The sequence below is a fragment of the Malaclemys terrapin genome, chromosome 1 (assembly GCF_027887155.1).
Source record: "Malaclemys terrapin pileata isolate rMalTer1 chromosome 1, rMalTer1.hap1, whole genome shotgun sequence".
NCBI lineage: Eukaryota > Metazoa > Chordata > Testudines > Emydidae > Malaclemys > Malaclemys terrapin.
The window spans coordinates 102,585,467-102,611,287 of NC_071505.1; the positions used below are offsets into that span (position 1 = coordinate 102,585,467).

At 53.0% G+C, this 25,821-nt stretch overlaps 2 protein-coding genes across 2 annotated transcripts in view; one reads left to right on the forward strand and one right to left on the reverse strand.

The window, feature by feature from the left end:
• The window catches only part of TRIM24 (tripartite motif containing 24), a 153,297-nt gene that overhangs the window by 78,590 nt on the left and 48,886 nt on the right, over positions 1-25,821 (reverse strand). The window contains exon 2 of the mRNA XM_054033664.1: positions 13,154-13,272. Coding sequence (XP_053889639.1) covers positions 13,154-13,272 — 119 coding nt within the window. The remainder of the gene's footprint in view (positions 1-13,153; positions 13,273-25,821) is intronic.
• LOC128840107 (basic proline-rich protein-like) lies at positions 10,226-12,471 on the forward strand. Its single transcript, XM_054033649.1, has 2 exons — positions 10,226-11,502; positions 12,283-12,471. Exons 1-2 carry the CDS (start codon positions 10,813-10,815, stop codon positions 12,292-12,294), a joined length of 702 nt encoding a protein of 233 aa, XP_053889624.1. The 5' UTR covers positions 10,226-10,812; the 3' UTR covers positions 12,295-12,471.

Here is a 25,821-nt window from a genome sequence, read left to right on the forward strand (position 1 = left end):
TCCATAATTTTTAGAGACTCAAGACCTTGAGAATGATGATAGAAGTCCTGCTACACAGATTTTGTGATCTGCACCCTAGTCAAAAAAGCCTCAATGCCTGAGATACCAGTGATAGAACGTTGAAAGGAAATTACAAATAAAAACACCCTTGATCTTGTCAATAAGATTAACTAAACTAGTTCTGTCATAGCTCTCTGAACTAAGGTTCTGGGAAGCTTATAGAATCATACAAATGTAGGGTTGGAAGGGACCTCCAGATGTCATCTAATGCAGCCCCCTGTGCTGACACAGGACAAAATAAACCCAGACCGCCCCTGGCAGGTGTTTGTCCAACCAGTCTTTAAAAACCTCCAATGATTGGGATTCTACAACCTTCCTCTGAAGACTCTCCCAGAACTTAACTCCCTTATAGTTGAAAAGTTCTCTCTCATATTTAACCCAAATCTTCCTTGCTGCAATACTCCAGCTAAGGTAGGGCTACCATATGTCCGGATTTCCCCGGACATGTCCGGCTTTTCGGTCTATAAATAGCCGTCCGGGGGGAATTTAAAAAAAAAAAAAATCTAAAAATGTCCAGGATTTCCCCCCGGTCAGCTATTTATAGATAGAAAAGCAGCGGCCAAGCGCCGCTGGGCACCCAAAGCCCCTTCCCGGCTCCCCCCATCCCCTGCAGCCTTACCATGCTGTCCGGCCCGCAGCTGTCTTCCCCCTCCTCCCCTCCCCTGAACGTTCCGCCCCTGCTCCTCCCCCTCCCCTGCTTCCCGCGAATCAGATCTTCGCGGGAAGTCTGAAAAGAAGCAGGGGCAAGCGGGAGGCAGCAGCAGGTAAGCTGGGGCGGGAAGGCGCGAGGAGGAGAGCTCCGGGGAGGCGCGGCCCTGGCCGAGCGGCGCCCGGCTGCCCCAGCGGTGCCGGCCGCCCCCAACTCGGGCCTCAGCACCCCCAGCCCGGACCCAGCCCAGCTCGGGCCTCAGCAGCACCGGCCGAGCACCTCTGGCCCGGCCCCAAGCCCCACAACCCCAGCCGGAGCATAGCCCAATTCCTGGGCTCTTTAAAGCCGGCCCTGGTCAGGGGACAGGGAAGGGGGGTTGGATGGGTCGGGAGTTTGGGGGGCAGGGGGGGCTGTCGGGGGGCAAGGGTGTGGAGATTGGTTGGGACAGTCAGGGACAGGGAGCGGGGGGGTTAGATGGGTCTGGGGTTCTGGGGGGCTGTCAGGGGGCAGGGGTGTGGAGAGGGGTCGAGGCAGGCAGGTAGCAGAGGGGGTTGGATGGGTCAGGAGTTCTGGGGGTCCTGTCAGGGGCAGGGAGCAGTTGGATAGGGCATGGGAGTCCCCGGGGGTCTGTCTGGGGGCGGGGGTGTGAATATGGGGTGGGGGTGTGGATAAGGGTCGGGGCAGTCAGGGGACAGGTAGGGTCGTAGGGCATTCTCAGGAGGGGACAGTCAGGGGACAAGAAGTAGGGCGGCTTAGATAAGCAGTGGGGTCCTAGGGGGGCGTTAGTGGCAGGGGTCCCAGGAGGGGGCAGTCAGGGGACAAGGAGTGGGGGGGGGTTGGGGGTTCTGAGGGGGGCAATCAGGGGGTGGGAAGTGGGAGGGAGTGGATGGGGGTGGGGCAGGGGCGGGGCTCCACCCCCCCGTGTCCTCTTTTGCTTGTGGAAATATGGTAACCCTAAGCTAAGGCCTTACCAGTGCCAAGCAGAGTGGGACAATTGTCTCCCATGTCTTCCATATGATACTCCTAATACAACCCAGAATATCAGCCTTTTTTGCAATTGCATCACATTGATTCGTTCAATTCGTGATCCATTATAACCCCTAGTGCTCATTACATAAATTGGAAAAAGACAGCAATATGGGCTCCCATAAGTTTAAGAAAATTTGGGAATACTTCTGAATGGTATCAAATTCTTTATAACACTTCTAGAACTTGATACCTTCTTGCCTCTCCTCCTAATCAACAAACTCGCTAGAAGAGCTAACTGACTAAAGATAAGGTGATCACTTTTCCAGTTCAAGCAGTGATCAATCACTTCATAATTAAAGATCAGAGGTCGCTTTGGGGACTCTTTGGGTGACACATGCAAAATATGCATGACCAAAAATACTCCCCATTTAAATCTTTTTAAATCTTTATTTTAAAAGAGAATAGTATAGACAAAAGTCTCTCTGCAATTAGGGTCTTGTCTTCTTCCTGCCATTATAAAGAAAGCCATCTATGGTAAATGACTTAAAATAATTTCCTAAAGTCTAACAAAGTTTATAAAGCACATGGACTTTTATCTTGGCACTGGCCCAAAATGAAGGATGGCAAATTCTAATGCCGGAGATTCCTAAACTGTAGCCATATGCGTCACTGGCTATTTACTTGGTACCACCTCTTCTTGTATCTTGCTGCTAAAATGCATAAAAAGAAACTAAAAGTACATTAAAACTCATTATGCAATTGTGAATGGAGAGAGCAGTGGACCATAGACACACAAGTAAGATATGGTCTCCACTACAACATTTGAGAACTTCTTGTTTAGCGATCCCAGCTATTTAATATTGGGAAAACATGACACTAATTAGGTTCTATTTTCCCAGTCCTGACCACACCAAGTTGAGTTTTACACTAAAGGCAGAACAAGAAGTAATCAGCTTAGTCTGCAGCAAGGGACACTTAGGTTAGATATTAGGAAAAGCTTTCTAACTATAAGGGTAGTCAAATTCTGGAATAGGCTTGCAAGAGGTTGTGAAATCCCCATCACTGGAGGTATTTACGAACAGACCAACACCTGTCAGGGATGTCTATAGTTGGTTCTGCCGCAGCAGAGGCAGCTGGGCTCGATAATCTCTAAAAGGTCCATTCCAGCCTGTAGTGAGGCCATATTGGCAAACCGGGAAGTGGGCGGACTTAGCCGCCCACTACTAAAGGCCCCTCCCCCAGCCTAGCGGGAGGGACCACTGGACCCAGTACCAAATGATTACGTGGTACAACTAATAAAAAAAACAGGGAGCGAGGTGACGGTCAAAGGTTCAAAATCAGGGAACCAGATGGGGACACCGAGCAGAGAACCCCGGACAGCGCCCACTGCTCCTCGAAGGTGGCAAGGGAGCCAGCGGACGCTGCCCAGTGAAACTCCGCACGGAGACGTGAAACCAAAGAGGTGTGAAAGTAGGCCCCACAGTCGCAAAGCACCCCCTCGTCCAACATCTTCTCCCTGGTATTATAGATGGTGAGTTTGGCCAGGGCCAGGAAGAGGTTGACGAGGAGGTCTCGCGACTTAGTGGGGCCACGGACAGAGTGTGCATAAATAAACAAGTGCGGGGAAAAGTGTAGCCAGAACCTCAACAAGAGGTTCTGGAGAAGCCGGAAAAGGGGCTGCAGCCTGGCGCACTCAAGGTAAGCGTGCGCCAGGGTCTCCCTAATGCCACAAAATGGGCAGGCCTCAGGAATAGGGGTGAACCGCGCCAAGTACACGCCCGTGCTCACGGCCCCATGAAGGAGCCGCCAACCAATGTCCCCGGCGGGCCTTGGAACTAAGGTGGAATAAAGGCTGGCCCACCGGGGCTCCTCACCCTCCACAGGTAACAGATAGTCCCTCCACTTGGTGTCGGGGCGGGACACGAGGGTGAGGTGATGCAACGTGTGAAGCACGAGCGCGTACAGATAGTCCCTAGGCGCGGTTCGAAACTGGACCGGCTGCAAAGCGCGCAGCCGGCTCGGGTTATGGGAGCGGGAGAGCCGGGGGGGCTCATGGAACAGGGGCCCGAGAAAAAGGTCCGGAGGGCCCGGGGTGAGGGGTGGGCGGGGAACACCCTCCCGCAGGGCCCGCCACAGGAAGCTGAGAGCAGGAGGTGACAATGCAGCGCCCACCTCCTGGAGTACACGCAGAGGGGTCGCGAGGGTGGAGAGCCCCATGCGCCGACCAAGCGCGCGGGGATCCACCCAGTCCCCTCTGGTGTAGTCCAGGAGGTCTCCGACCCTGGTGGTTTCCGCCAGGACCAACCTCCGGCTCACCGAGGGCGACTCCGCCACCTGCACACGAAGATCGGGATTGTGCAGCAGGGGCTCCGCGAGGAGATCCGCGCCCTCGGTGGCCACAATGGACCTGGTCGCCGAGAAAAGCTTCCAGGTCCGGAGAAGGTCCTGGTAGAAGACCGGCAGCTCCGAGAGGTCTCGCGGAAGACCTCTCGGATGAAGAAAAAGGAGCTGCCGGTCGTATCGGAGCCCTCGGAGGCGGCGGAGGAAGGCGTGCGCTAACGTGCTCCATGCCGGACTACCTTCACCATAAAGGAGCCTCTGCAGGGCCTGGAGGCGGAAGACATGGACCTGGCTACGAAGGCAGACCAGGCCCTGTCCCCCCTCCTCCAGGGGAAGACTCAGAACCCCCGCAGAGACCCAGTGCAGTCCAGGCCAGAAGAACTCCAGGGCTATCCTCTGGAGCCTGGCCAGGAGTCCCGGGGTCGGGCTCAGGGTGTTGAGCCGGTGCCAGAGCATGGACAGGACAAGCTGGTTCAGCACCAGCGCCCTCCCCCGCAGGGAGAGACACCGGAGCAGTCCCGTCCATCTCCGCAACCGCTCACGCACCCTGGCCTCCAAATCTAGCCAGTTCTCCGGCGGAGAGGGATGCGTGGCGGAAAGATAAACGCCCAGATAGAGCAGCGGGCCCGCGCTCCACCGAATGGCTTGAAGCGCGGGTGGGAGGGAGCCCGCCTGCCAACCGTCCCCGACCACCAGGCCAGAGCTCTTGGCCCAGTTGACCCGGGCGGAGGAGGCGGTCGAATAAACGGCCTGGCAGGCCTCCACCCGCACCAGATCCTCAGGGTCCTGGACCACGAGGAGCACGTCGTCGGCGTACGCCGACAGGACCAGCCGCAGCTCCGGCTCCCGGAGCACCAACCCTGCTAACCTCCGGCGGAGGAGGCAGAGGAAGGGCTCGATCGCCAGAGCGTACAGCTGGCCCGAGAGGGGGCACCCCTGCCGTACTCCCCGCCCAAAGCTGACCGGCTCGGTCAGGGTCCAGTTGAGCCTGACCAGACACTCCGCCTCAGCGTACAGCACCTGGAGAAAGCCCACAAACTGGGGCCCGAAGCCGAATGCCCGCAGAGTGCCCAGGAGGTACCCGTGGTCCATCCTGTCGAACGCCTTCTCCTGGTCCAGAGACAGGAGGGCGAACGACAGACCATCCCTACGTCCCAGCTCTAATAGGTCCCGGACCAAGTACAGGTTGTTAAAGATGCTCCGGCCCGGGACGGCGCAGGTCTGGTCGGGGTGGACCACGTCCGCCAGCACGGACCCCAGCCGCAGCGAGATGGCCTTCGCTACGACCTTATAGTCCGTGCTGAGGAGCGAGATGGGACGCCAGTTTCGTAAATCGCGGAGGTCCCCCTTCTTCGGCAACAGGGCGAGCACTGCTCGCCTGCACGAGAGAGGGAGGACCCCGCTCTGCAAGGACTCGGCCCAGACGGTGACGAGGTCTGGGCCGAGGACGTCCCAGAACACGCGGTAAAACTCCACGGTCAGCCCGTCCATGCCTGGAGATTTGTTAGTGGGCATGAGCCGGAGGGCCGCCGAGAACTCAGCCAGAGAAAGAGGCAGCTCCAGCCGGTCTCGGCCGCCCGCGCTGACCGTCGGGAGCTCGGTCCAGAGCACCCTGCAGGCCTCGGCGTCGGTCGGATCTGGGGAGAAAAGAGCGGCGTAGAAGGCCCTGGCCCTGCCACGCATCTCCTCCGGATCCGTGAGGGGGGCGCCGTCCTCCGCCAGGAGGCAGGTGACATGCTGTTTGGCCCCCCACCGTTTCTCCAGAGCGTAGAAGAAGCGGGAGCCGCGATCCATCTCCCGAAGGAGACGGATGCGGGATCGAACAAACGCGCCCCGGGCCCGGTGGTCTTCCAGGGCCCGGAGCTCCTCCCGCTTCTCCCAGTACGCCGCGCGGAGGGGTGGATCCTCGGGGCCGGAGGCCAGACGCCTCTCCAGCTCCAAAACCTCCCGCTCCAACTGCCCTAACAACGCATCCCGCCGCCGGCTGGCGCCCCGGGTGTAGTTCCGGCAGAAGAGCCGCGCGCGGACCTTCCCCACATCCCACCACCGCCGCGCCGAGGGAAAGGCGCGTCGCTGCCCCCGCCAGGCCAGCCAGAACTCCCGGAAGGATGCCACGAAGCCCACGTCCTCCAGCAAACTATTATTAAAATGCCAATAGGCCGGCCCCGGCCGCTCGGAACTGAGAGAGGCCGTCACGGTCACCAGGTGGTGATCTGAGAACGGGGCCGGCCGGACGCTGGAGGCATGGGCCCGCGCCAGATGAAAACGGGACAGATAAATGCGGTCCAACCGGGAGTGGCGCGACCGGTCGTCCTCCACCCGGACATAGGTGAAGGTGGTGTCGTCGTCCGGGTGGTGGTCGCGCCAGACGTCCACCAGGGAGTGATGGTCTACGATCTCCCTGAGGACGCCCGCGGCTGCCTGGGAAGACTCAGGCCCGGAGCGGTCCCGGTCCTCGAGGGTGGTGTTAAAGTCCCCGCCCAGGACCAGGCACTCGCGAGAATCCAGAGTGCCGAGGAAGGCCGCCGCCCGCTGATAGAAAGGCACGCGTTCCGAGCCCGTGGTCGGGGCATAGACGTTGACCAAGTTCAGAACCAGCCCCTCCACACGGGCACGGACGTGCAGCAGGCGGCCTGGCACAACCTCGGCGACCCCCAGCACCTCAGGCCGCAGCCCCGGGGAGAACAGGGTGGCCACTCCAGCCGAATGGGCGCTGAGGTGGCTAAAATAAACCCCGTCTCCCCACTCCAGCCGCCAGCTAGCCTCGACGGCCGGAGCCGTGTGGGTCTCCTGCAGGAAAATCACAGAGTACCCCCCCTCCCGAAGGAAGGAGAGCACCTGGCTCCTGCGGAAACCCACCCTACAGCCCCGGGCGTTCAACGACGCAAAGGTGGTAGCTGTCATACGGAGGGCTGGGGCAGATCCTCACGGGCGGAGGGATCATCGGCCCCCAGCGGGCCCCGCAAGATCCCGGTTTCGACTCCAAAGGTCAAAAGGGAGTCGCGGAATCTGCGGGCCCGCCGATAGGCCGCGATGTCCCGCCGACCGGACCCCCGCCCCTCCCCCAAAAGCGCCTTCACGGCCCGGAGGACGAGATGGAAGTCCCCCCAGCGCTGAAGGGCGAGCTGCACCTTACCCTGGGAACCACGGGAATCCGATAGAAAGAGGCGCAGCTCATCCCGCAGCGCGGAGGGGGAGGCAGCGGCCAAGCCGCCGCCATCCTCCGGCGGGGCCCCTGAAGGGTCCTCGCGGCCCACGGTGACGGACAAACAAGGGGCCGAGCTCCGGCGCTGCTGCGCTGGGCAGCCCGTCCCCATCCCCGGCAAAGGAGAGAGCGGCTGAGGGAACAACGCAGCCCCAACAGTGGCAGAAAGGGGAGACACGAAAACCGCCCCCTGAGGGTTGTCTGCAGGCAACGAAGATGCGACAACCCCGGGGGCGGCAGTAACACCAGAGGTGGCAAAAGGAGACACCTCGGGGACAGGATCTGGGGCAAGGGCGGGAGTAGGGGCGGGGCTGGAGACGGGAACAGGGACTTGGGCAGGAGAGGGGACAGGATCAGGGACGGGAACGGGCTCCCCATCTCCCGCTGCCAAGCCGCTAAACTGCGGCTCCCCTCGGCCAAGGTCAGCATCCGAGGGGACGGAGGCAGCAGGGGCAGGGGAAGCCTCAGGGGCAGGAACGATGGAAGGGGCAGGATCGGGGATAGGAACCGGCCGCTCAGCAACGGCCGTCGCCCCGAGGGGCTCGGCGGCCGTGCACGAGATGGTAGTCGCGGCCGGGCTGGCGGGTAGGGCTAAGGGTTCTCCCAGGACTAAGTCGGGAGCGGCAGAGTGGGGCGAGGAACCGGGAGCAGGAGAAGGGGGCGGGACTAAGCCAGCACCCGGATCGGGGCCCGCTGGCAGAGGGTCGTCCTCCCCTTGGGTAACCGGGGTCAGACCCAGGGCCTCGATCTCATCGAAAATGGAGGCGAAAGCGGTCCCCTCGGCCCCGGCGACCTCCCCGCCAGTCACGGAGACAAAGGCCGCCCCGGCATCGGTGGCGGGGGGCACGGACGGAGCAAGGGCCGGGAGAACCGCTACGGAAGCCTCCTCAGGTGTGGGCTCAACAAAGGGGACAGAAGTTTCCCCAGCCACTGCCACGGCATCCACGGTCTCCATGGCCGGCACCTCCTGCTGGGCACCGTCCGGGGGCGCGGAAACAGAACTAACAACGTCGGCCCCCCGCGGCATCTTTCGGGGGGCCTGCTCTCCCTCCTCATCAGAGGGGAGGGAGAGAGCCCGCGACCTGCGGGCACCGCGCTTCCCCTGGACGGTCACCCAGCCCCCCGAGGTGGAAGAGGAGGTGGAGGGCCGGTCAGCAGGGGCAGGGCCAGAGGGCAAGGGCGATGGCTCCGGGGCTCGGGGCGGCAGGGTCGGAGGGACAGCAGGGGCGAGGGAAACCTCCCCCTGGGGCGGGCCCTTCCCCGCGGCCGGCGGAAGCCGCCCCGCCCTCTCCTCCACATGCCCCGCCGATCCAGGGTCGGCGACGGCAAGGCCCGCCCGCCCGGCCGTCTCCGCGGCCAGAGCGGGAACCGCGGCAGAAGGAGGAGGGGCGGCGGCAGCAGCAGTGTCCGAACCGCCAGGGTTGCCGGCGATGACAGGGCCGGCACCCTCCCGGGCCCCGGGGGTCTCGGACGCCCCTCCAGGCCGGGCCAGGGGACAGTCCCTCCGGACATGCCCCGGCGCCCGGCAGAGGAAGCACCGGGCCTCCCCCGTCAAATAGTGGACCCGATAATGGACCCCCCGGTAGGGCACCAGGAAGGACCCCTCGAGCGCCACTCCGGCACCCGCCGCCGGTGGCAGCTGAAGCTGGACCTGCCGGCGGAAAGACAGGATGTGCCGGAGGGCAGGGTCCTTACAGCCCAATGAGAGAGAGCTCAGAATGGAAATGGGCTTCCCCAGGGTGGAGAGGGCCGGCAACAGGGCGGCGTTGGGGAGGTAGGGCGGGACGGAGGTCAAGAGCACCCGTACGCCCAGGTCCTCCAGGGGTTCCAAGGGCACAAACACGCCTCCCACCGCCAGGCCTCGTTCCACCGCCTCCTGCGCAGCGGCCACCGACGCCAGGAAGAACACGGCCTTCCCGTACATCTTGGAGGCCGCCACGATGGCCGTAGGCCCCACCACCCTTGCCAACGCCCGCACATAGGTCTCAATGTGGGGCGAGGCAGGCACCAAATGGCAACGGACGCCATGCCTCCTAGTCAGCGAGGGGAAGGGGCCGTGGTCACCAGGGACAGGCCCAAAGGCGGCGGTCGGGGCGGACGACGGGGCGGCACGCAAAGAGGCGGCGGCCACCTGGGCGTATGCTCTGGGGGCCGGAGGTGGAGCGCCACCAGAGCTGGTGGAAGGGACGGCAGGAGAGGGAGGGGCTGCGGCCGGTGTCGGGGCCGCAGCGGGGACCGTAGTCCTGCCCTCAGGAGGTCTGGCTCCATGGGCGGGGCCCTTGCCCTTCTTCCTCCCTTGGCCCTTCCTGCCGGTGGAGGGGGCAGCCGTGGCAGCGGCGGTATCCGGGACAGGGCCAGCCGAGGGGCCGGCCACTGGGGTGGGCGGGGACGACGGGGCAGGGGCAGAGTCCCCCGCCATCACAACCTGCAGCCGCTCCTCCCCTCTAGGCAAAAGACAACACAAAGGAAAGGCAACCACTCCCCCCTGCTAGGCTGCAGGCTGGGGAGGAGGGTGCCAATGGAGAGGGCACACAGGAGCGAAAAGAGAGGGGTGGGGCACAAGTGCCAAAAAAGGAAAGCCGGCTCCCCCGGCTACACTAGGGCGGGGGGGGGACTACAACAACAGTAAAAGGGGGGGTGAACAGTGCAAAAGGGGGGGGCAACAAAACGGGGGCACAAGCGCGCACGGGGGGGCGAAGGGGGGGGGTGCACCGGAGCAGCGGCTCGGAAACAGAATGGAATGTCCAGCCAGCTGCAGCCCAAGGACAAGGAGGGGTAGGAGGAAAAACTCCAGCCAGCCGCAGCCCAAGGACAGGGCCGGGAACACAGCCAGCAGGCTAGGAACCGAGGGGGGGGGGGGGAAATGGGCACCAAACAAAATAAACCGAAGGGGCTCAAAAGGAGTGGGGTAGGGTAGGGCCAACTAATACAAAGGGGGCTACAGGGAGGGGACCCCACCAGCGAAACGTAGTTGGGGGGCAGGAGAAATCCAGGGCGAAGGAAAAGGTGCACCCACAGCGTTCGCGAAGCGCAGGCTCCGCCGTTCACTGCTGCAAGTAAACAGTCCCGGATGATGGAAATGGCGGGGGGAGCAAACAGCCCTGCCGAGGGGCGAAAAGCAGGTCCAGGTGGCACGCGGGGCGGTGGAGGGGTTGTCGGCAGCTGTCGGCGGTGGGGGTGGTGGTAGAGGGGGAGTAGATGAACGAAGGGGGGGGCACCGCACCCCCCCCCCGCACCCCCTTCAACAGTCCGCTACGGGGGACGGGACAGCAGGATCCCAAGTCGACCTCGGAGCTTCCTGGCAAGCGACGGCTTCCAGTCCGAGGAATTACAAACGAGAGGCTCAGTACCGTCCACACTCCTAACGCGACTGGGGGCACCACCACCCCAGGAGCAAAGATGGCAAAGTCACTCAAAACACAGTCCTCAAACAACCCCCTCCACAATCTCCCGAACCAGGGACGCAGTCTCTTCGCACTCCGCGACGGAGGCAGCGGCTCCCACACAGGAACAGCAGCAGCAGCGAGCGGCAGTCAGCCGGCCGGGCAACCGGCCAGGCAGGCAAGCAAGCAGGCAGGTGGGCCCCCAGATGGTATCGGTGTTGGCGTTGGGGGGCCGATGCTTCTCCCTCTGGAGGCGAGGGCGAGGGGGGGGGCAGGCCGGCAAGGCCCCCCCCTCCGCACTCCTCACTCACGCACGCAGCAGCAGCAACGGCAGCAAAAGCAGCAACAGCAGCAGCAGGAAGGGGCCAGGGAGGACGGAGGGAGAAGGGAGCACAGAAAACTCCAGCCGGCTCCCGACGGCCCCTGAGGGAGAGGAGCCTGAATTGGCACCCAAGTGGGCGGAGCCACCGCCACCTGTTCCCGCCCCCCGGAAGTCAAGGGGCGGGACAGGAAGTATAAGAGCCAGGCCCCAGCCCTCAGTTAGAGCCCAGCAGCCGGAGAGGCCAGACGTGCCGGTGCGAGCTCCGGCTAGACCAAGGCTTCCCAGAGCCAGGTACCCGGACACGGACGGACCGAGCTGCCCCAGAGCCAGATACCCGGACACCGACCGACCGGACCTCCCCAGAGCCAGGTACCCCGACGCGGATTGGCCAAGCCTTCCCCAAGCAAGGTACCCCGAGGTAGACTGGCCACCCTTGCCCCGAGCACGGTACCCCGAGGAGGGGCCCGAGCGCCCCCCTGACCGGAGACCGGAGGAGCAACCCGACCCGGACGACCCTCTGCGAAGTGAGGAACCCATGGTGTGGGACCCCGCTGCCGAGCCCAGCGGGGAGCAGGTACAAATGGAGGGGGAAATGGAAAGCAGCCCGGGGGTAGCTGACCCCAGTCTAGCTACAACAGAGAGCGAACCAATGTTGGTGTGTTGCGGTCAGGACCCCACCAACACAGCGGCAGACTGACTGCCGCTCTTAGGGCCCCGGGCTGGGACACAGTGGAGTGGGTGGGCCTGTGTCCCCCCTGCCACCCCACTTAACGGGTGGCAGTCTCCCCCTCCAGCCAGCGCTCTGGCACCGCCACTGAGCTATCGCTTGCTGCCCTGAACGAGTGCTTGTTGCCCCACCCTGACTGAGGGTCTGGGGCGTCCCGAGTTTGTCCGTGCTCAGCTCCTGATACCCAGACCTGAACCCGAACCCCTGAACTATTGTTTGTTGCCCCGCCCTGACTGAGGGCCTGGGCCTACTAACTTTGTCTGGGCTCAGCCTGAAGAAAGGTCCTGAGCCCCTGAACTATTGTTTGTTGCCCCGCCCTGACTGAGGGCCTGGGGCTACTAACTCTGCCTGGGCTCGGCCTGAAGGAAGGTCCTGAGCCCCTGGACTATTGTGTGCTGCCCCGCCCTGACTGAGGGCCGGGCCTGAACCCCTGACTTTACTGCTCAGCCTGAAGGAAGGTTCTGAGCGCCCTGGACTATTGGGGGTTGCCCTCCCCTGAATAAGGGCCTGGGACGTCCTGAGTTTGTCAGGGCTCAGCTCCGGATCCACGGAGCTGAGCGCCCGAACTATTGTTTATTGCCCCGCCCTGAGCTAGCGCGGGGGCTTGACGGACTTTGTAATCCCCAGCTCCGGCAGTGAGGACCGGAGCCCGGGCCTGAGTTACTGCCGGACCCTGACGGAGAGCAGGAGCTCATTGCAGAGGCCGTGTACCTTTGGCCTAGTCCCTGCCAGAGGGGCGGAACCCTGAGACCGATCCAGGCCGTGTAGTGAGGCGGCCTGGCCCCCGACGGCCCCTGAGAGGGCCCGACCCCCGCACCGGACGTTTACACAGCCCTACATTTCTATGATTCTATTATTCTAACATCATTCTGGTCTCTTGTGCTAGGAGTTCTCCCATTTTAGAGTCCTCCACGGGAAATGTTCTGTCTTGGGTTCAGAAAATTTCACTGTAGTAAGATAACAAGGAATTTTCCTCCAGGGTAGATTGGCTGAGCCTCTGGAGGTTTTTCACCTTCCTCCGCAGCATGGGGCAGGGATCACTAGCAGGAGGGTCTCTGCCAACTGAAGTCACTAAAACACAGGATTGGGGACTTCAACAGCAGAGTCCGGGGAAGGGGTAGGGATGGTTTTGTGGCCTGCAGCATGCAGGGGGTCAGACCAGATGATCATAATGGTCCCTTCTGACCTTAAAGTCTATGAGTCTGAGTCTAACACATTTTATTTCTCTTATTTTGGTGTCACCATGTGGTTACTTCATCTCAGAAATTTAAAATTATTTTTTAAAATCAGAAGTTACCATCACCAGCACTCCCAACACACTACCTGATTTTTGATGGCAGTCATAAAATACAATGAATGGCTATCTGAATGCTCTTTCTACTTTCCCCTCCCCCCTGAACCCAATACAAAATAAGCAACGAAGGCCACACAGCTAGCAGCTCAGGACATACCTAGGTATACAAAGGATGCCGAGGGGGTTACATTTTAATGTACTCACCTGATTTGACTTTTCCACTGTACTGCTGGGAACTTCTGTGGTGTCCTTCACAAAAAAGTTATCTATGATGTGTCTCTCTGCACATTCCTGGCTGCAAATTGGACAGCGGATAACACCAACTAGAGAGAAAAATAAAGAGCAAGTTCAACTGGTAAGAAATCTTAAATTGATAAGCTTACAAATCTTAATCAAATAATTTTTAGAGAGATATACTTTTCTGAAAACTTTCAGTTAGTATTTCTAGAGTCCAAGGGATAAAATGCCAATTCTTATCCACTGCCAACCCACAGACTTTGGGTCTCTGCCCAGGGGCGGCTCTAGCTTTTTTGCCGCCCCAAGCACGACAGGCAGGCTGCCTTCAGTGGCATGCCTGTGGGAGGTCCGCCGGTCCCGCAGCTTTGGCGTACCCGCCACCGAATTGCTGCCGAATCCATAGGACTGGCGGACCTCCTGCAGGCAAGCCGCCGAAGGCTGCCTGACTGCCGCTCTCGCAGGGACCGGCAGGGCGCCCCCTGTGGCTTGCCGCCCCAGGCGGGTGCTTGGTGCGCTGGTGTCGCCACTGTCTCTGCCTGAAAGTGGCTGAGTATCTCAGCTCTTAGTGGGATTCAGACACTTTAGTTTCAATAATCAGTTTTATTAGAATCATAGAATATCAGGGTTGGAAAGGACCTCAGGGAGATCTAGTCCAACCGCCTGCTCAAAGCAGGACCAACCCCCCAGACAGATTTTTGCCCCAGATCCCTAAATGGCCCCCTCAAGGATTGAACTCACAACCCTGGGTTTAGCAGGCCAATGCTCAAACCACTGAGCTATCCCTTCCCCTTCTTTTTTTGTGAATCTTCCACTGATTTCACCCCTTTGCTACTCAAAGGTTCATGTCTTCCCATGAGCAGTTTGTTGCAAAATGACTAGAGAGTCAGTTTGTAAGGTACCAGATACATTCAGCAGGACTAGAGGTACATAACTGCAATAGTGATGTGATGGGCATGGAATTGTTGTGTAATAATCTACGAGTATTGAGATAATTTTATGAATACAAAATACTGTCTGGTCAATGAGGAGAAGTTACTGTATATTGGTTATAAGACTTTCCTGTTCTAATTAATAGGGGGCTTCAGGAAAAGCAAGCAGGACAACAACACAATAGCTATAATTACAAAACAATGGCGTACTTCCAGGCTCCAGCCCAAAGTGAGACAGACATTTTACCAGTCTGGAAACTCATAGATCAAAGGGTTATAAACACTTAAAGAGCTGTCAATTGTCAAGGGGACAGGTTAACAAAGGCCCCGTCTACACTGGCAAGTTTCTATGCAGTAAAGCAGCGTTCTGCGCTGTAACTCCTGAGGTGTACACACTGCCAAGCCACTTAGTGCACAGAAACTGTGTAGTTGCAGCGCTGTAAAAAACAAACACCCCAACAAGAGACGTACAGCTTTCTGCGCCAGGGTTACAGCGCTGTGGTGCCAGCGTAGACACTGTGGTCGAATACAGTACTGTGATTGGCTTCCAGTAGGTGTCCCACAATGTCTGTTCTCACCTCTCTGGTCATCAGTTTGAACTCTACTGCCCTGAAGTGACCAACCTTCATCCCCACCCCGTAAATTCCTTTGGAATTTTGAAAGTCCCCTTTCTGTTTGCTCGGTGATGTGTGCAGTGGTCTCAGTGCATCTTTCTAGGTGGCCATGCCTGCTCCACGCACCAGGCGATCCCCCACTGGGAGCAATGCTGAGCTGCTGGACCTCATCAGCATTTGGGGAGAGGAGGCTGTCCAGTCCCAGCTGCGCTCCAGCCGTAGGAATTATGATACCTACAGACAGATTTCACGATGCATGATAGAAAGGGGCCATGACTGGGACACACTGCAGTGCAGGGTTGAAGTGAAGGAGCTGCGCCCATGAGGCGCAGGAGGCAAACCGCCACTCCGGAGCTGGACGCGATACTTGGCAGCAACCCCATCTCCACTGCGAAAACCACTGTGGATACTTCGGTGGCTCACATGCCAGTCGAGAGTGGACCGAGCCAAGAAAAGGAAACCTTGGACAAGGATGTGGAGGGGAAGGGGAACCCAGAGGCAGAGGATGACTCGGAGGTCAGCAATGCATGCAGCCAGGAGCTCTTTGGCTAGCCAATCACAGCTGTCAGATGTTGGCGAACCGCAAACAGGAGAGGAGGCCCCTGGTAAGTGGATTTGATTTTGAGACTCGCTCAAGCAAGTTGTTGGGGGCAGGAGAGTTGCAGAAATCAGGTGCGTCTCCCACTGCGTTCCTAGTCTGAATGGCTGAACTGGCTGTTGATTGACTCCCTCACTTCTTGGGAATCTGCCTCAGCTCTCCAGGAAACTCTCATGGAGACAGTGGGCAATCCACTGCCGCAGGTTCCTCGACGGAGCTGCTTTGTTTCTTGCCCCATTAACAGTAACTTTCCCATGCCACTGTGCCATCGGGGGGTGGTGGGGGGTGGGGCATTGCTGCACACAGGTGAGATACACAGGGGCCAGGGTGGAAGCCACAGGCTTAGAGACTACCTCCCTTGATTCCCTGATTACCCTCAGCAGCGAGTTATCTTCCATAATGATCACATCCTGTGGAAAGTGTGGGGACACGAATGATTTATCAGCCCCCCCCCCCGTGCTGGCTCTCCCAGAGAGCTAAATGCCCAGTGTACAGCAGAGTCCGGGAAGAATGATTTATCCTTCCCCTGCGGCTACTCATCATTTTGGGGGTCTTGTGGCTCATGTGTGTTTGCCTGGGGTCAGCCAGTTAGTGACAGATGTGTGAGTATTGGCTGTGTTTTAAAGCACTGAATCAGTGTTGACTGTGTTGCAAACAATACTGCTTCTGTAAAATGTCGCATTTAAACTTCACAGAGATTACCTTGGGAGCCCAACCTCCCTCTTTGTTATCGGCGGCTGAACGGCTGCGCAGAATTAGAAAGCGGCCAAGAAGAACTAAGGAGGACTTTCTGCATGAAGTTATGATGCACTCCCTGGCCGAGAAACAGGAATTGAAGGAGTGGTGGGACAGCGAGAAGAGGGGCCGAAAGGAGAATGTGGCACGCCAGAATGAAGCCACAGAGCGGCTCTCAAAGGTATGGAACACCAAGCAGACACACTGCAGGCGATACTACCTCTTCAAACCGAGCAGCCCCGCGCCCACCCTCCCCTGCAGCTGCTGTCGCAAACTCTTTCCCATGCTCCCACCAGACATCGCCAACACACTGTTATCAACCTCCTGGCTTCAGTCTATACTCTGGCATTCCACTCCTCCCCCACACAGTCCAGCACCGCAGACTCCCACTAAACTCAATACCCATCCCTCTGCAGTTTGGCCCTGCTTAAGTACAGTACCTGCTGCATTGTACTCCAAAAGGAGAAGGTTGGCTATGATCCCTGGACATACACAAATCTTTAGCCACTCCCACCTCCTCCTGGGACCTTCCCTTCCCCTATCCTCTCACTGCTGATGGGTTTTTTTTTGTTTAACTCTCTCCTCCGGTTGTTGTTTTTTAATAAAATAATTGTGTTGGTTTGAAAGCAATCTTTATTTAATTAATTGAAAGCAAACAGAGCCCTGCAAAACAGAAAATTATGTTAAACCTTCATATTGCACCACCTGCACCAATCACAATCACCTCCTAGCATTAGAAACACTGCACTTCCAAGTATAGTAACAGATATTCGTGGCTTTCAGCTTCAAATTGCTGCCTCAAGGCAACCGTGATTCTTATGGCCCTGTGCTGCGCCCCTCTAATAGCCCTGGACTCTGGCTGTTCAAACTCAGCCTCCAGGAGCTGAGCCTCTGTGGTTCAGCCCTGAGTGAAGCTTTCACCCTTCCCTTCACAAATATTATGGAGTGTACAGCACATGGCTGTAAGCATAGGAATATTGCCTTTGGCCAGATCCAGCTTCCCACATAGGCCAAAAGCACACTCAACAGTCATGCTGCATTTGGATCACAATGGGCATTTCAACTTCCCCTACGGTGATCTTCTGGTCCGGAAAGAAAGTCCCTGCTTGCAGCTTCCTGAACAGGCCAGTGTTCCAAAAGATGCGTGTGCCATGCACCTTTCTGGACCAGCCTGCGTTAATGTCTCTGAAACGCCCACAGCGATTCACAAGCCCCTGGAGAAATATCCTTTGCGATTAATGTACTCGGTAGCTAGGTGGTCTGGTGCCATAATTGGAATATGCATGCCATGTATCGCCCCTCCATAGTTAGGAAAGCCCATATGTGCAATGCCATCCACAATGTCACACATCTTGCCCAAAGTCATGGTCTTTCGGAGCAGGATGTGATTAATGGCCCTGCACACTTCTGTCAACTTGAGTCCAACGGTCGACTTTCCCACTTCGAACTGGTTAGCGACCGATCGGTAGCAGTCTAGAGTAGCCAGCTTCCACAGTGCTATCGGCACGCGCTTCTCCAATAGCAGGGCAGCTCTCATTCTCGTGTCCTTGCGCCGCAGGGCTGGGGCGAGCTCTTCACACGGTCCCATGAATGTGGCTTTCCTCATCCGAAAGTTCTTTAGCCACTGCTCGTCATCCCAGACATGCATCACAATGTGATCTCACCACTCAGTGCTTGTTTCCTGAGCCCAAAAGCAGAGTTCCACTGTGGTCAGCACCTCCATGAATGCCATACGCAATCTCATGTCGTAGCTAGTACACGTGGCGAGATGAATGTCACATTCCTCTTGCCTTTATAGTTTAAGGAGTAACTTCACTTTCACTCGTGATGTGTTAGTCAGAGCGAGCAGCATAGAGGTCAACCGTTTGGGATCCATCCCTGCATCCCAAAGAAGCTGGGCGCGCAGTACACAAACCATTGAAAGATGGCACCAAATGTGGACAGAAGCACAGGGATTGCTGGGATGCAAAGAAACGCATCACAGGACCTAGGATGCTCCGCGACCCCCTCCGTCTTCCCACAACTCTTAGCTGCAGAAGAGGAAGAAATGCTCTGTGGGATAGCTCCCCAGAGTGTACCACTCTGAATACCGCTACAAGTGTGAACACGCTATTGCGCAGACAACTGACATTGTGAACACACAACTGCAGTTTCCCTTCAGAGCTCTCTGAGCAGTGCTATAACTCTGGCGCTGTAACTCTGCCAGTGTAGACATGCCCACAGAGAGGCTCTATGGAGTTGACTGAGTTGGGACCTTCCCCAGATCCAGGGAACAGTAAACCTTAGAGAAATGCAGGCATGAATATAGACTGGTTTGTTTTCTTAAGATCTATTTTCTCTTAATTGCTTTGGTTATGCTTTAAGAAAACTGTCTCCCTAATATAAGGGGCAGCTAGAGACCTGAGAGAAGGTGTGCTGAAAACAGGAGGGGTCAGAGGGGCAGTTAACCTGGTAACTGTGACACCTGATACACCACTTCATAGTTAAGTCTTTTAAACTAACAAAAGATGATGTAGAAGTAGAGAGTTAAAATATATAAATTTACTACATAATCAACTATGTTTCACATTGTCAGTGCTCTGAACTCGCCTTTTACACAAGCCTCCCCATAAAATTCTACCAATGTATCTTAATGGGTATTACTAACCTCCCTCCTATACAAGAATTAGGCCTTTTCTGATACAAGCCCATTGATTTTCTCAGAGTGGCTTTGTGATCTGGACATTCATTTAACACAGAGTATACAGAGTTCAGACTTGTGCACTGCATCTTACCTCCACCTCATCACATTTAAAGTTGAGTTTGACAAAATACATTTACTTCTATGCATATGATCGTAGATATGCTAAGCTCTTATTTCAGGCCCCAAATCTTTAGCAAAGAGGAAGGATGAACAGCTTACATATCCCAAAGACAGTTGTACTGCATCACTAGACATGTGTGTGATAGCTGCCCTCTTGGCAGACAGACCAGGAACTGACCTGGGGACCTCTGGAACTGAAAGCATGAGATGCTACACCTTCAGCTAAATAGCCAATACTTTATAGCTGCAGGTTGTAACAACTCTTTCACTGTGGAACAGCACGTAGAAGGATCTTTAACACACATTCACCAATGGATTGCGCGCACACTTTCTACATCCTAGTCAAAACTGAAGTAGAAATCTATTACCATCATTCTGGATATAACTCAAACTCTGTTTTCAAGAAGTCTGATAACTCTAGAGCTTAACTCTGGAGCTAAATTCAAACAATACCGAAACACAGGCCTGGTCAATACTACAAAGTTCAGTTGATGACTCAAGACAACTTATAAGCTCTTTTTGCACATGTCTACACTCAAATTTGTCTCTGACCAATGTAAGTGTTGCTTTTGGTGATTGCCCACCTTGGCAAGCATGCCTATAAACTCTCCCTTGTTGTGTGCATTGTCCAATGTTTAAAATTTAAAGATGGTGACTGGCCCACCCCCAAAAGACATAGGTACTGACTTCCCATTATTTTACTCATAAAGTAGTACAACAGAGAGGTAGAGTTGGCATCTGCTTTTCGTTCCCCTCATGGGATAAGTGAAGGGGAGGGGTGGGTTGGGAGGGGGCATCATGCAGAACATCTAGAGGAAACTTTCATGGCAATACTCAAATTCTCTCCTGAAAGTTTTTAGGGATGGCTGCCTTATTTGTTCCTCTGTGGCAGGACATTTTCCCATGCCACTATGTGATGAGCTCAGGTGGCACCACTGCAGTAAACAGGCTAGTAGCATATGGGCCAGGCAACTTCAGGATGCTAGTAGCAGCTGGACTTTGTGTCTTTATTACCCTTAGTAGTGAGAGATCAGCTAAAGCCACCATTGCATGTGGAAAATGGTGTCAATATTAAGTGCCACAGTCCTGTGGAATAGGGACTGAAATTTTAGTGCATCATGCAACCAAAATTCCTTCTCCTCCCTACCGCCCCACCCTGGTGGGCCATACTCACCGTGGCTGGGACTGTAGAGCGACGCTGTGTAGAGGCTCTCCAAAGCTGAAGTGTTAATAAGCATATCTTATTAAAAGTTGTTATGGGAATAAGGCAAAACTCCCTTGCCTTATTCTCTTTCTGTTGTGACTGTAAATCCAATGATACAACTGACTGTTTTTAATCAGCCACTGCTGCCGCTGCAGCCTTGAGGGGTCCCCCTTCCATAGCCACAGAATTCCTGACCCTGATGAGGAAAAAGGAAGAGGACTAGGGATGGCATGTTCAGGAGATCCTGCAAGCTAGTGCTGTGTTAGACACCGAACAAAGGGCCTGGAGGGCCAACATGGCAGACAGCACGGAGAACTCCATGGTAGCAGCTCCCTAGCCCCTCAACATAACACGTGCCATCATGGGCTCCATCCTTACCCTTACCACTGCATGCCAGGGAAGACTAGAGCTTCACACACACAAACAGTGATTCTTGTTGGATGGTGTATACGTAGCCACAACAAGCTACGTTTGTGCACTGAAATAGGCATTTCCTGCTCTTCCAATTTTGAAGTCCTAATCTGTTAATTTATATTTAAATTTTGTATTACATTGCCTGTTTTTTTTTTTTTGTTTTTGTTTTTTTTACACACCGTTTTTCTGCACTGTTTTTGACAATCAATAAATTTCTATTTTTTTTTTTAAATAAAATTATCTTCATTAGTTCACAATACATATTTGGAAACTGATTTAGGCTTCTGAGTTTAAAATTGCTGAAGTGACTTTTTATCATATTTTACAGTTAGAGAATAAGTAGAAGTAATGGTCTAAATACAGGGGGCAGAAACAGACAGTATTTGTCACTGTGTACTGATAGAGCACTTTAAAGAAGAAAAACTATATATATCCATTTTAGATAAGGAACAGTGAAAAACCTCTCTAAAATAAGTGCCTAACAAATCAAACTAAGAATGTTCTAGAAAAAGGAGAAGGATTTAATCTGTCATTCTCGTGATGCCAGCCTTTATTGCTCATTATACAATTCTCCCACAAAACATCTCCTCACTTCTTGTTAAGTTGTTCCTTAAGAATGTAATGATATTATAGGGATTAATCCATGAGGCAGTTAAGCTCTCTTCCCTCAAATCCCTCTTCAAGACGCACTTCTATGACGCCTACAAGTCTGTCAGTCAATGATTAGGTTGTGCAGAAGTGAGGGCAAACTGATTTTTTTTTTTTTTTTAAATCTAAGATTTGGAAACATGAAGTTGTACAATACTTATGTACAACTGTATTATCTTGTTTTCATTAACCTCATCCTTCCTTGTTTGGTCACCCTCACTGCCTGTGTTTTGCCTGAAGTTACCGTAATCTTTTCAATGTGGGGACTATATCAACTTGTGTTTATGCAATGCCTAACTACATCAACATATGTCCCAATTGGGTAAGTCCTGGAGAACCCACATACAGATAGTATTATACTAAGTGTTCAATTTATTTCATTGTTTGCTTTTATTTCTCTTACCAACAGAGTCTTCCCTAAATGAAGGAAACTATGGGAGAGGTAGAAATTACATTTGTTGCTATTGTGACAGCAAAGCTTCTTACAACTTATAACCCCCTAGGGATCTAGGGGTTATAGTGGACCACAAGCTAAATATGAGTCAACAGTGTGATGCTGTTGCAAAAAAAAGCAAACGTGATTCTGGGATGTATTAACAGATGTGTTGTGAGCAAGACACGAGAAATCATTCTTCCGCTCTATTCTGCGCTGGTTAGGCCTCAACTGGAGTATTGTGTCCAGTTCTGGGCACCGCATTTCAAGAAAGATGTGGAGAAATTGGAGAGGGTCCAGAGAAGAGCAACAAGAATGATTAAAGATCTTGAGAACATGACCTAGGAAGGAAGGCTGAAAGAACTGGGTTTGTTTAGTTTGAAAAAGAGAAGACTGAGAGGGGACATGATAGCTGTTTTCAGGTATCTAAAAGGGTGTCATAAGGAGGAGGGAGAAAATTTGTTCACCTTAGTCTCTAAGGATAGAACAAGAAGCAATGGAGTTAAACTGCAGCAAGGGAGGTTTAGGTTGGACATTAGGAAAAAGTTCCTAACTGTCAGGGTGGTTAAACACTGGAATAAATTGCCTAGGGAGGTTGTGGAATCTCCATCTCTGGAGATATTTAAGAGTAGGTTAGATAAAGGTCTATCAGGGATGGTCTAGACAGTATTTGGTCCTGCCATGAGGGCAGGGGACTGGACTCTATGACCTCTCGAGATCCCTTCCAGTCCTATAATCTATGAAACTTAAATGCACAGGGCCAACTCTGCATTTCAATCACTCAGAATGCACCTACTGACTTTCATGGGAAACCCCATGAGTAAAATTGAAGGAAAGTTACAGTACATGGTCAAAATTTCAGCCACACTGAATACGAAGGGGGGTGAGGGGATGTCAAACTGATATCACAACAGTCCTTAAATTCCACAAGAAAGATTTAATACGCAACCTCATCCCTAACACTATTATTGCTGTAAAGGGCTTTGAGACAGTGAGTGGATCAAACTGTACATTAAAGGAAGCTTTCATGGGCAAAGAAACATTTGGAACTTTCCTCAGGGTAAGTGCCCACTACACTAGAAGGTACTTACCTATAAGAGGTAAGCTAAGTTGCTGTCTGGCATTTTGAACAAGTCATTCTCTCTCTTCTTTAGTGCCTACAGCTGCATCACGTTGCACTGCCAACAATGAAAAACATGAGAAAGCCAGATATCTACAATTACATTGTGAAATACTAGTTATTGGTGAAGATCATTAGGTGACACTTGCCTCTGGGCCAGAAGATTGTGCATTCAACTCAGCATGTAAATACGAGGCTCAAACTTGTTGATACTGCAATGCACAATGCTCTTGCAATGTTAGAAGGAAAATTTTTCAACTGTTAAATCTGCACAGACAGCTGTTATATTCCACCGTGAGTCTATTTTGGGCTTGACTGCACAGAAATGTAGTGTAAATGCAAGAGGAGAGGATTTGGAGTTGTGGTGGGCATCGAAAAACCAGCAGTTATTGTTAGGGATGGGTAAAGTTCTATTATATTCACAGTACTTACTGAAATCGTCACAGGGGCAGAGTTAAGGTTGCGTGGGAGTAAGGTATGGCAGGTATTACCTTAACCCTGCACTTTCTGGTTTTATAATGTTAGTGCTTTGTTTTGATGTATTTCCAGCTTCCCAGGAGGTTTCAGTTTTCAGCTGCCAACTTCTGTGTTCTAGTGCACTGCTAGCCAACTTTAGCTCCCTTTTAATTAAAAACATTTATTTAATGAGTTTCTTTGCTCAGATGTACTGAATAAAATGGATCTATCAGAGAGAGAGAGACGGTTGAGACCTGTTTCTGCTCTTACTATCCTTTGTGAAGCAAGGACAAAAACTAGAGTACATTTCAGCAGAAGGAAACTGGGATGAAAACCAAAAAACACACATAGCCAGGACTGATTCTGGCCCTTGCTGGTTTTTGAGAAGGAAGAGCAATTAGATTACAAGTTGACATACTGAAGATACAGAACTGAAGACTTAGAAGCTAAGAAGTTCATTTAGCAATTTAATGGTCTAAGCACACACAAGTTTACTCTTTGGTCAGAAGAAGGGAGGCTTTTGGTCCTAAGGGCATGCAGAGGTAGAATGTTCTCAAGAATGATAGCCACCATGTTTTTTTAAATATAACAGCCATATCCAATTCACAAGACAGTTTTGTGGTTTCCCTGGAACAAGTGTTTGTGGAGTGGCAAGACTAGCAAGTTAATCAGTAATCAGTTAATTCAGGTTAAAAACTCGAGTGTAGACATATCCCTAGAGTACCAACAGAAAGTACAGTAAGTCTTCTAGTTAGTGACCTGATTTTTCTCATCGCCTGTACTTTGAGGTTAGTCTCAGAAGCGTTAAGTGAAGAGGCCTTGTCTACACGAGAAAATTGAACAGTTTGTAATTGAACTGATTTAAGCACAAAGAGCTCAGTGTGTCCACTTTACTCAAGCGGAATCAGTCTATCCTTGTCTTTGCTATGAACAAGTTGTGTTCTTAACTAACAAGGCCCTTAAGAATTTTGCCCGGCATCCACACTAGCACTATTTTAAACCATTCAGTTTCAATTACCTTTGGATATCTATTCCACAGTTTCCAACTCAGCTCCCAGAAGCAATATGGAAAGATTTCGCAAGGCACTCTGCGACAGTAGTGGGAAGACCAGCTGAATTAGTTAAATCTAGCGTGCACTAGCACTGCACTAAACTAGTTAAACTTGCTGAAAAATAGCCCGTTCCAAATGGTAATTAAACCAGTTGTAAGCCATTTGGAGATTTGGGGCGGTTTTGCTTGAGGAGAGGAAATGTCCTATAAACATTCTAGGGGTTTAATGGTTAAATAGTGCCAAAATAATCCAAGCCAAAGCTTAACTGTTACCTGTTTTAAAGGGCATTTCCCCTGAAGAGTGCTTGGGAGCAACCGGGGACCTTTGTTTTCCCCAAGTATATCTATGGTTAGGCAGATTAGTTAGCATTGTAAAAGGTGGTAAAATGACAGAACTTCAGCAAGACAGGATTTTCCAACTTCACAAAAATTCAGAGCATGAAAATTCTTAGTTGATGCAAGATCTTTATAACTGATTAATTAAAAAAGTATAGTATTATAAATACTGAAGAAGAGTTATAAGTACAGAAACCAGGATTTAAAGATGGACATGGTAGTTTTAACAGAAAAAAATCCGGGTATTTTAAGTCTTAAAACATTGCCAACCCATAACTGTTTCTAACTCAAAAATAAGGAAGTTTCACTTGTAACAAAGAACTTCCTTGCCTTAATATGTGCACATAACTCCCATTAATATTACACAAATATTGTTAAACATATATATGGGTGGGGGAAAAACTGGTTGTAGTCCTCATATAGGTCACATTTTTAATAAATTTTGTGTAACATTTAACAAAAGACATAACACTGGAAGATACTACTACTCGCAATAAGCCTAAATACATTTTAAAAAGATACCCCTTTCCTCAGTGAGTCAATCCTGTGCTGGCAAAATTAACAACTTCTTCAAACTGGTTTCCTCCAGAAAAACTGCTTCTATCTAGTTCTAGCAGTCTGCTGCTTCTAATGGAGTTCAAATAGGTTAAACCAACAAGCACACGTGTCTCTAGAGGAAACCTGCCTCTAACTGCCAACCTATAAATCAAGCAAATTCGTTTATTAAAATCTGAATGGTGTATTTAAACATCATATAAAATGGATTAATATATTAAAGATAAGAGACTACCTGATTGCAATCCCCCTCTCTGAAAAAGTGTTACAGGCCAGTTTTGATGCAGCAGTGCATTGACTTTCTTGGAATGGAAAGCACTGCAGAGCAGAATTAAAAATACTTCAGCTGCTCTGCAAAGTGACTTATTGTTTTTACCACATATGCCAGCCTTTAAATGTTTCACTTAACTATCAACCTACAGATTTTGCAACTGTTGTGCTGCACTGAAACTTATAACATTATGAATGCAAAATGTATGGCTGCAAGCAAGAGTATTTCTTCTCCAATTTATTTTCTTTAAAAGACAATGTTAGTGGTATGAGAAGTGCCACAATGCCAGACCAGCATTAATCATTAAGGTGTACAATTCCTCTCACCTCCCTGTCCTCAACTAAACCTTGACCTAAAGACTACCAACAATTACACCAATTGTGATGGCTGTTAAAATTATGACTATTAAAGAAATATCTTTTCGTGTCCTGAAATCTACAAGTGCTCCAATGCTTATATTTATCGGAT

Coding starts and splice junctions, on each gene's coding strand:
- LOC128840107 (XM_054033649.1), top strand. CDS start 10,813: ATGGTATCGGTGTTGGCGTTGGGGGGCCGATGCTTCTCCCTCTGGAGG.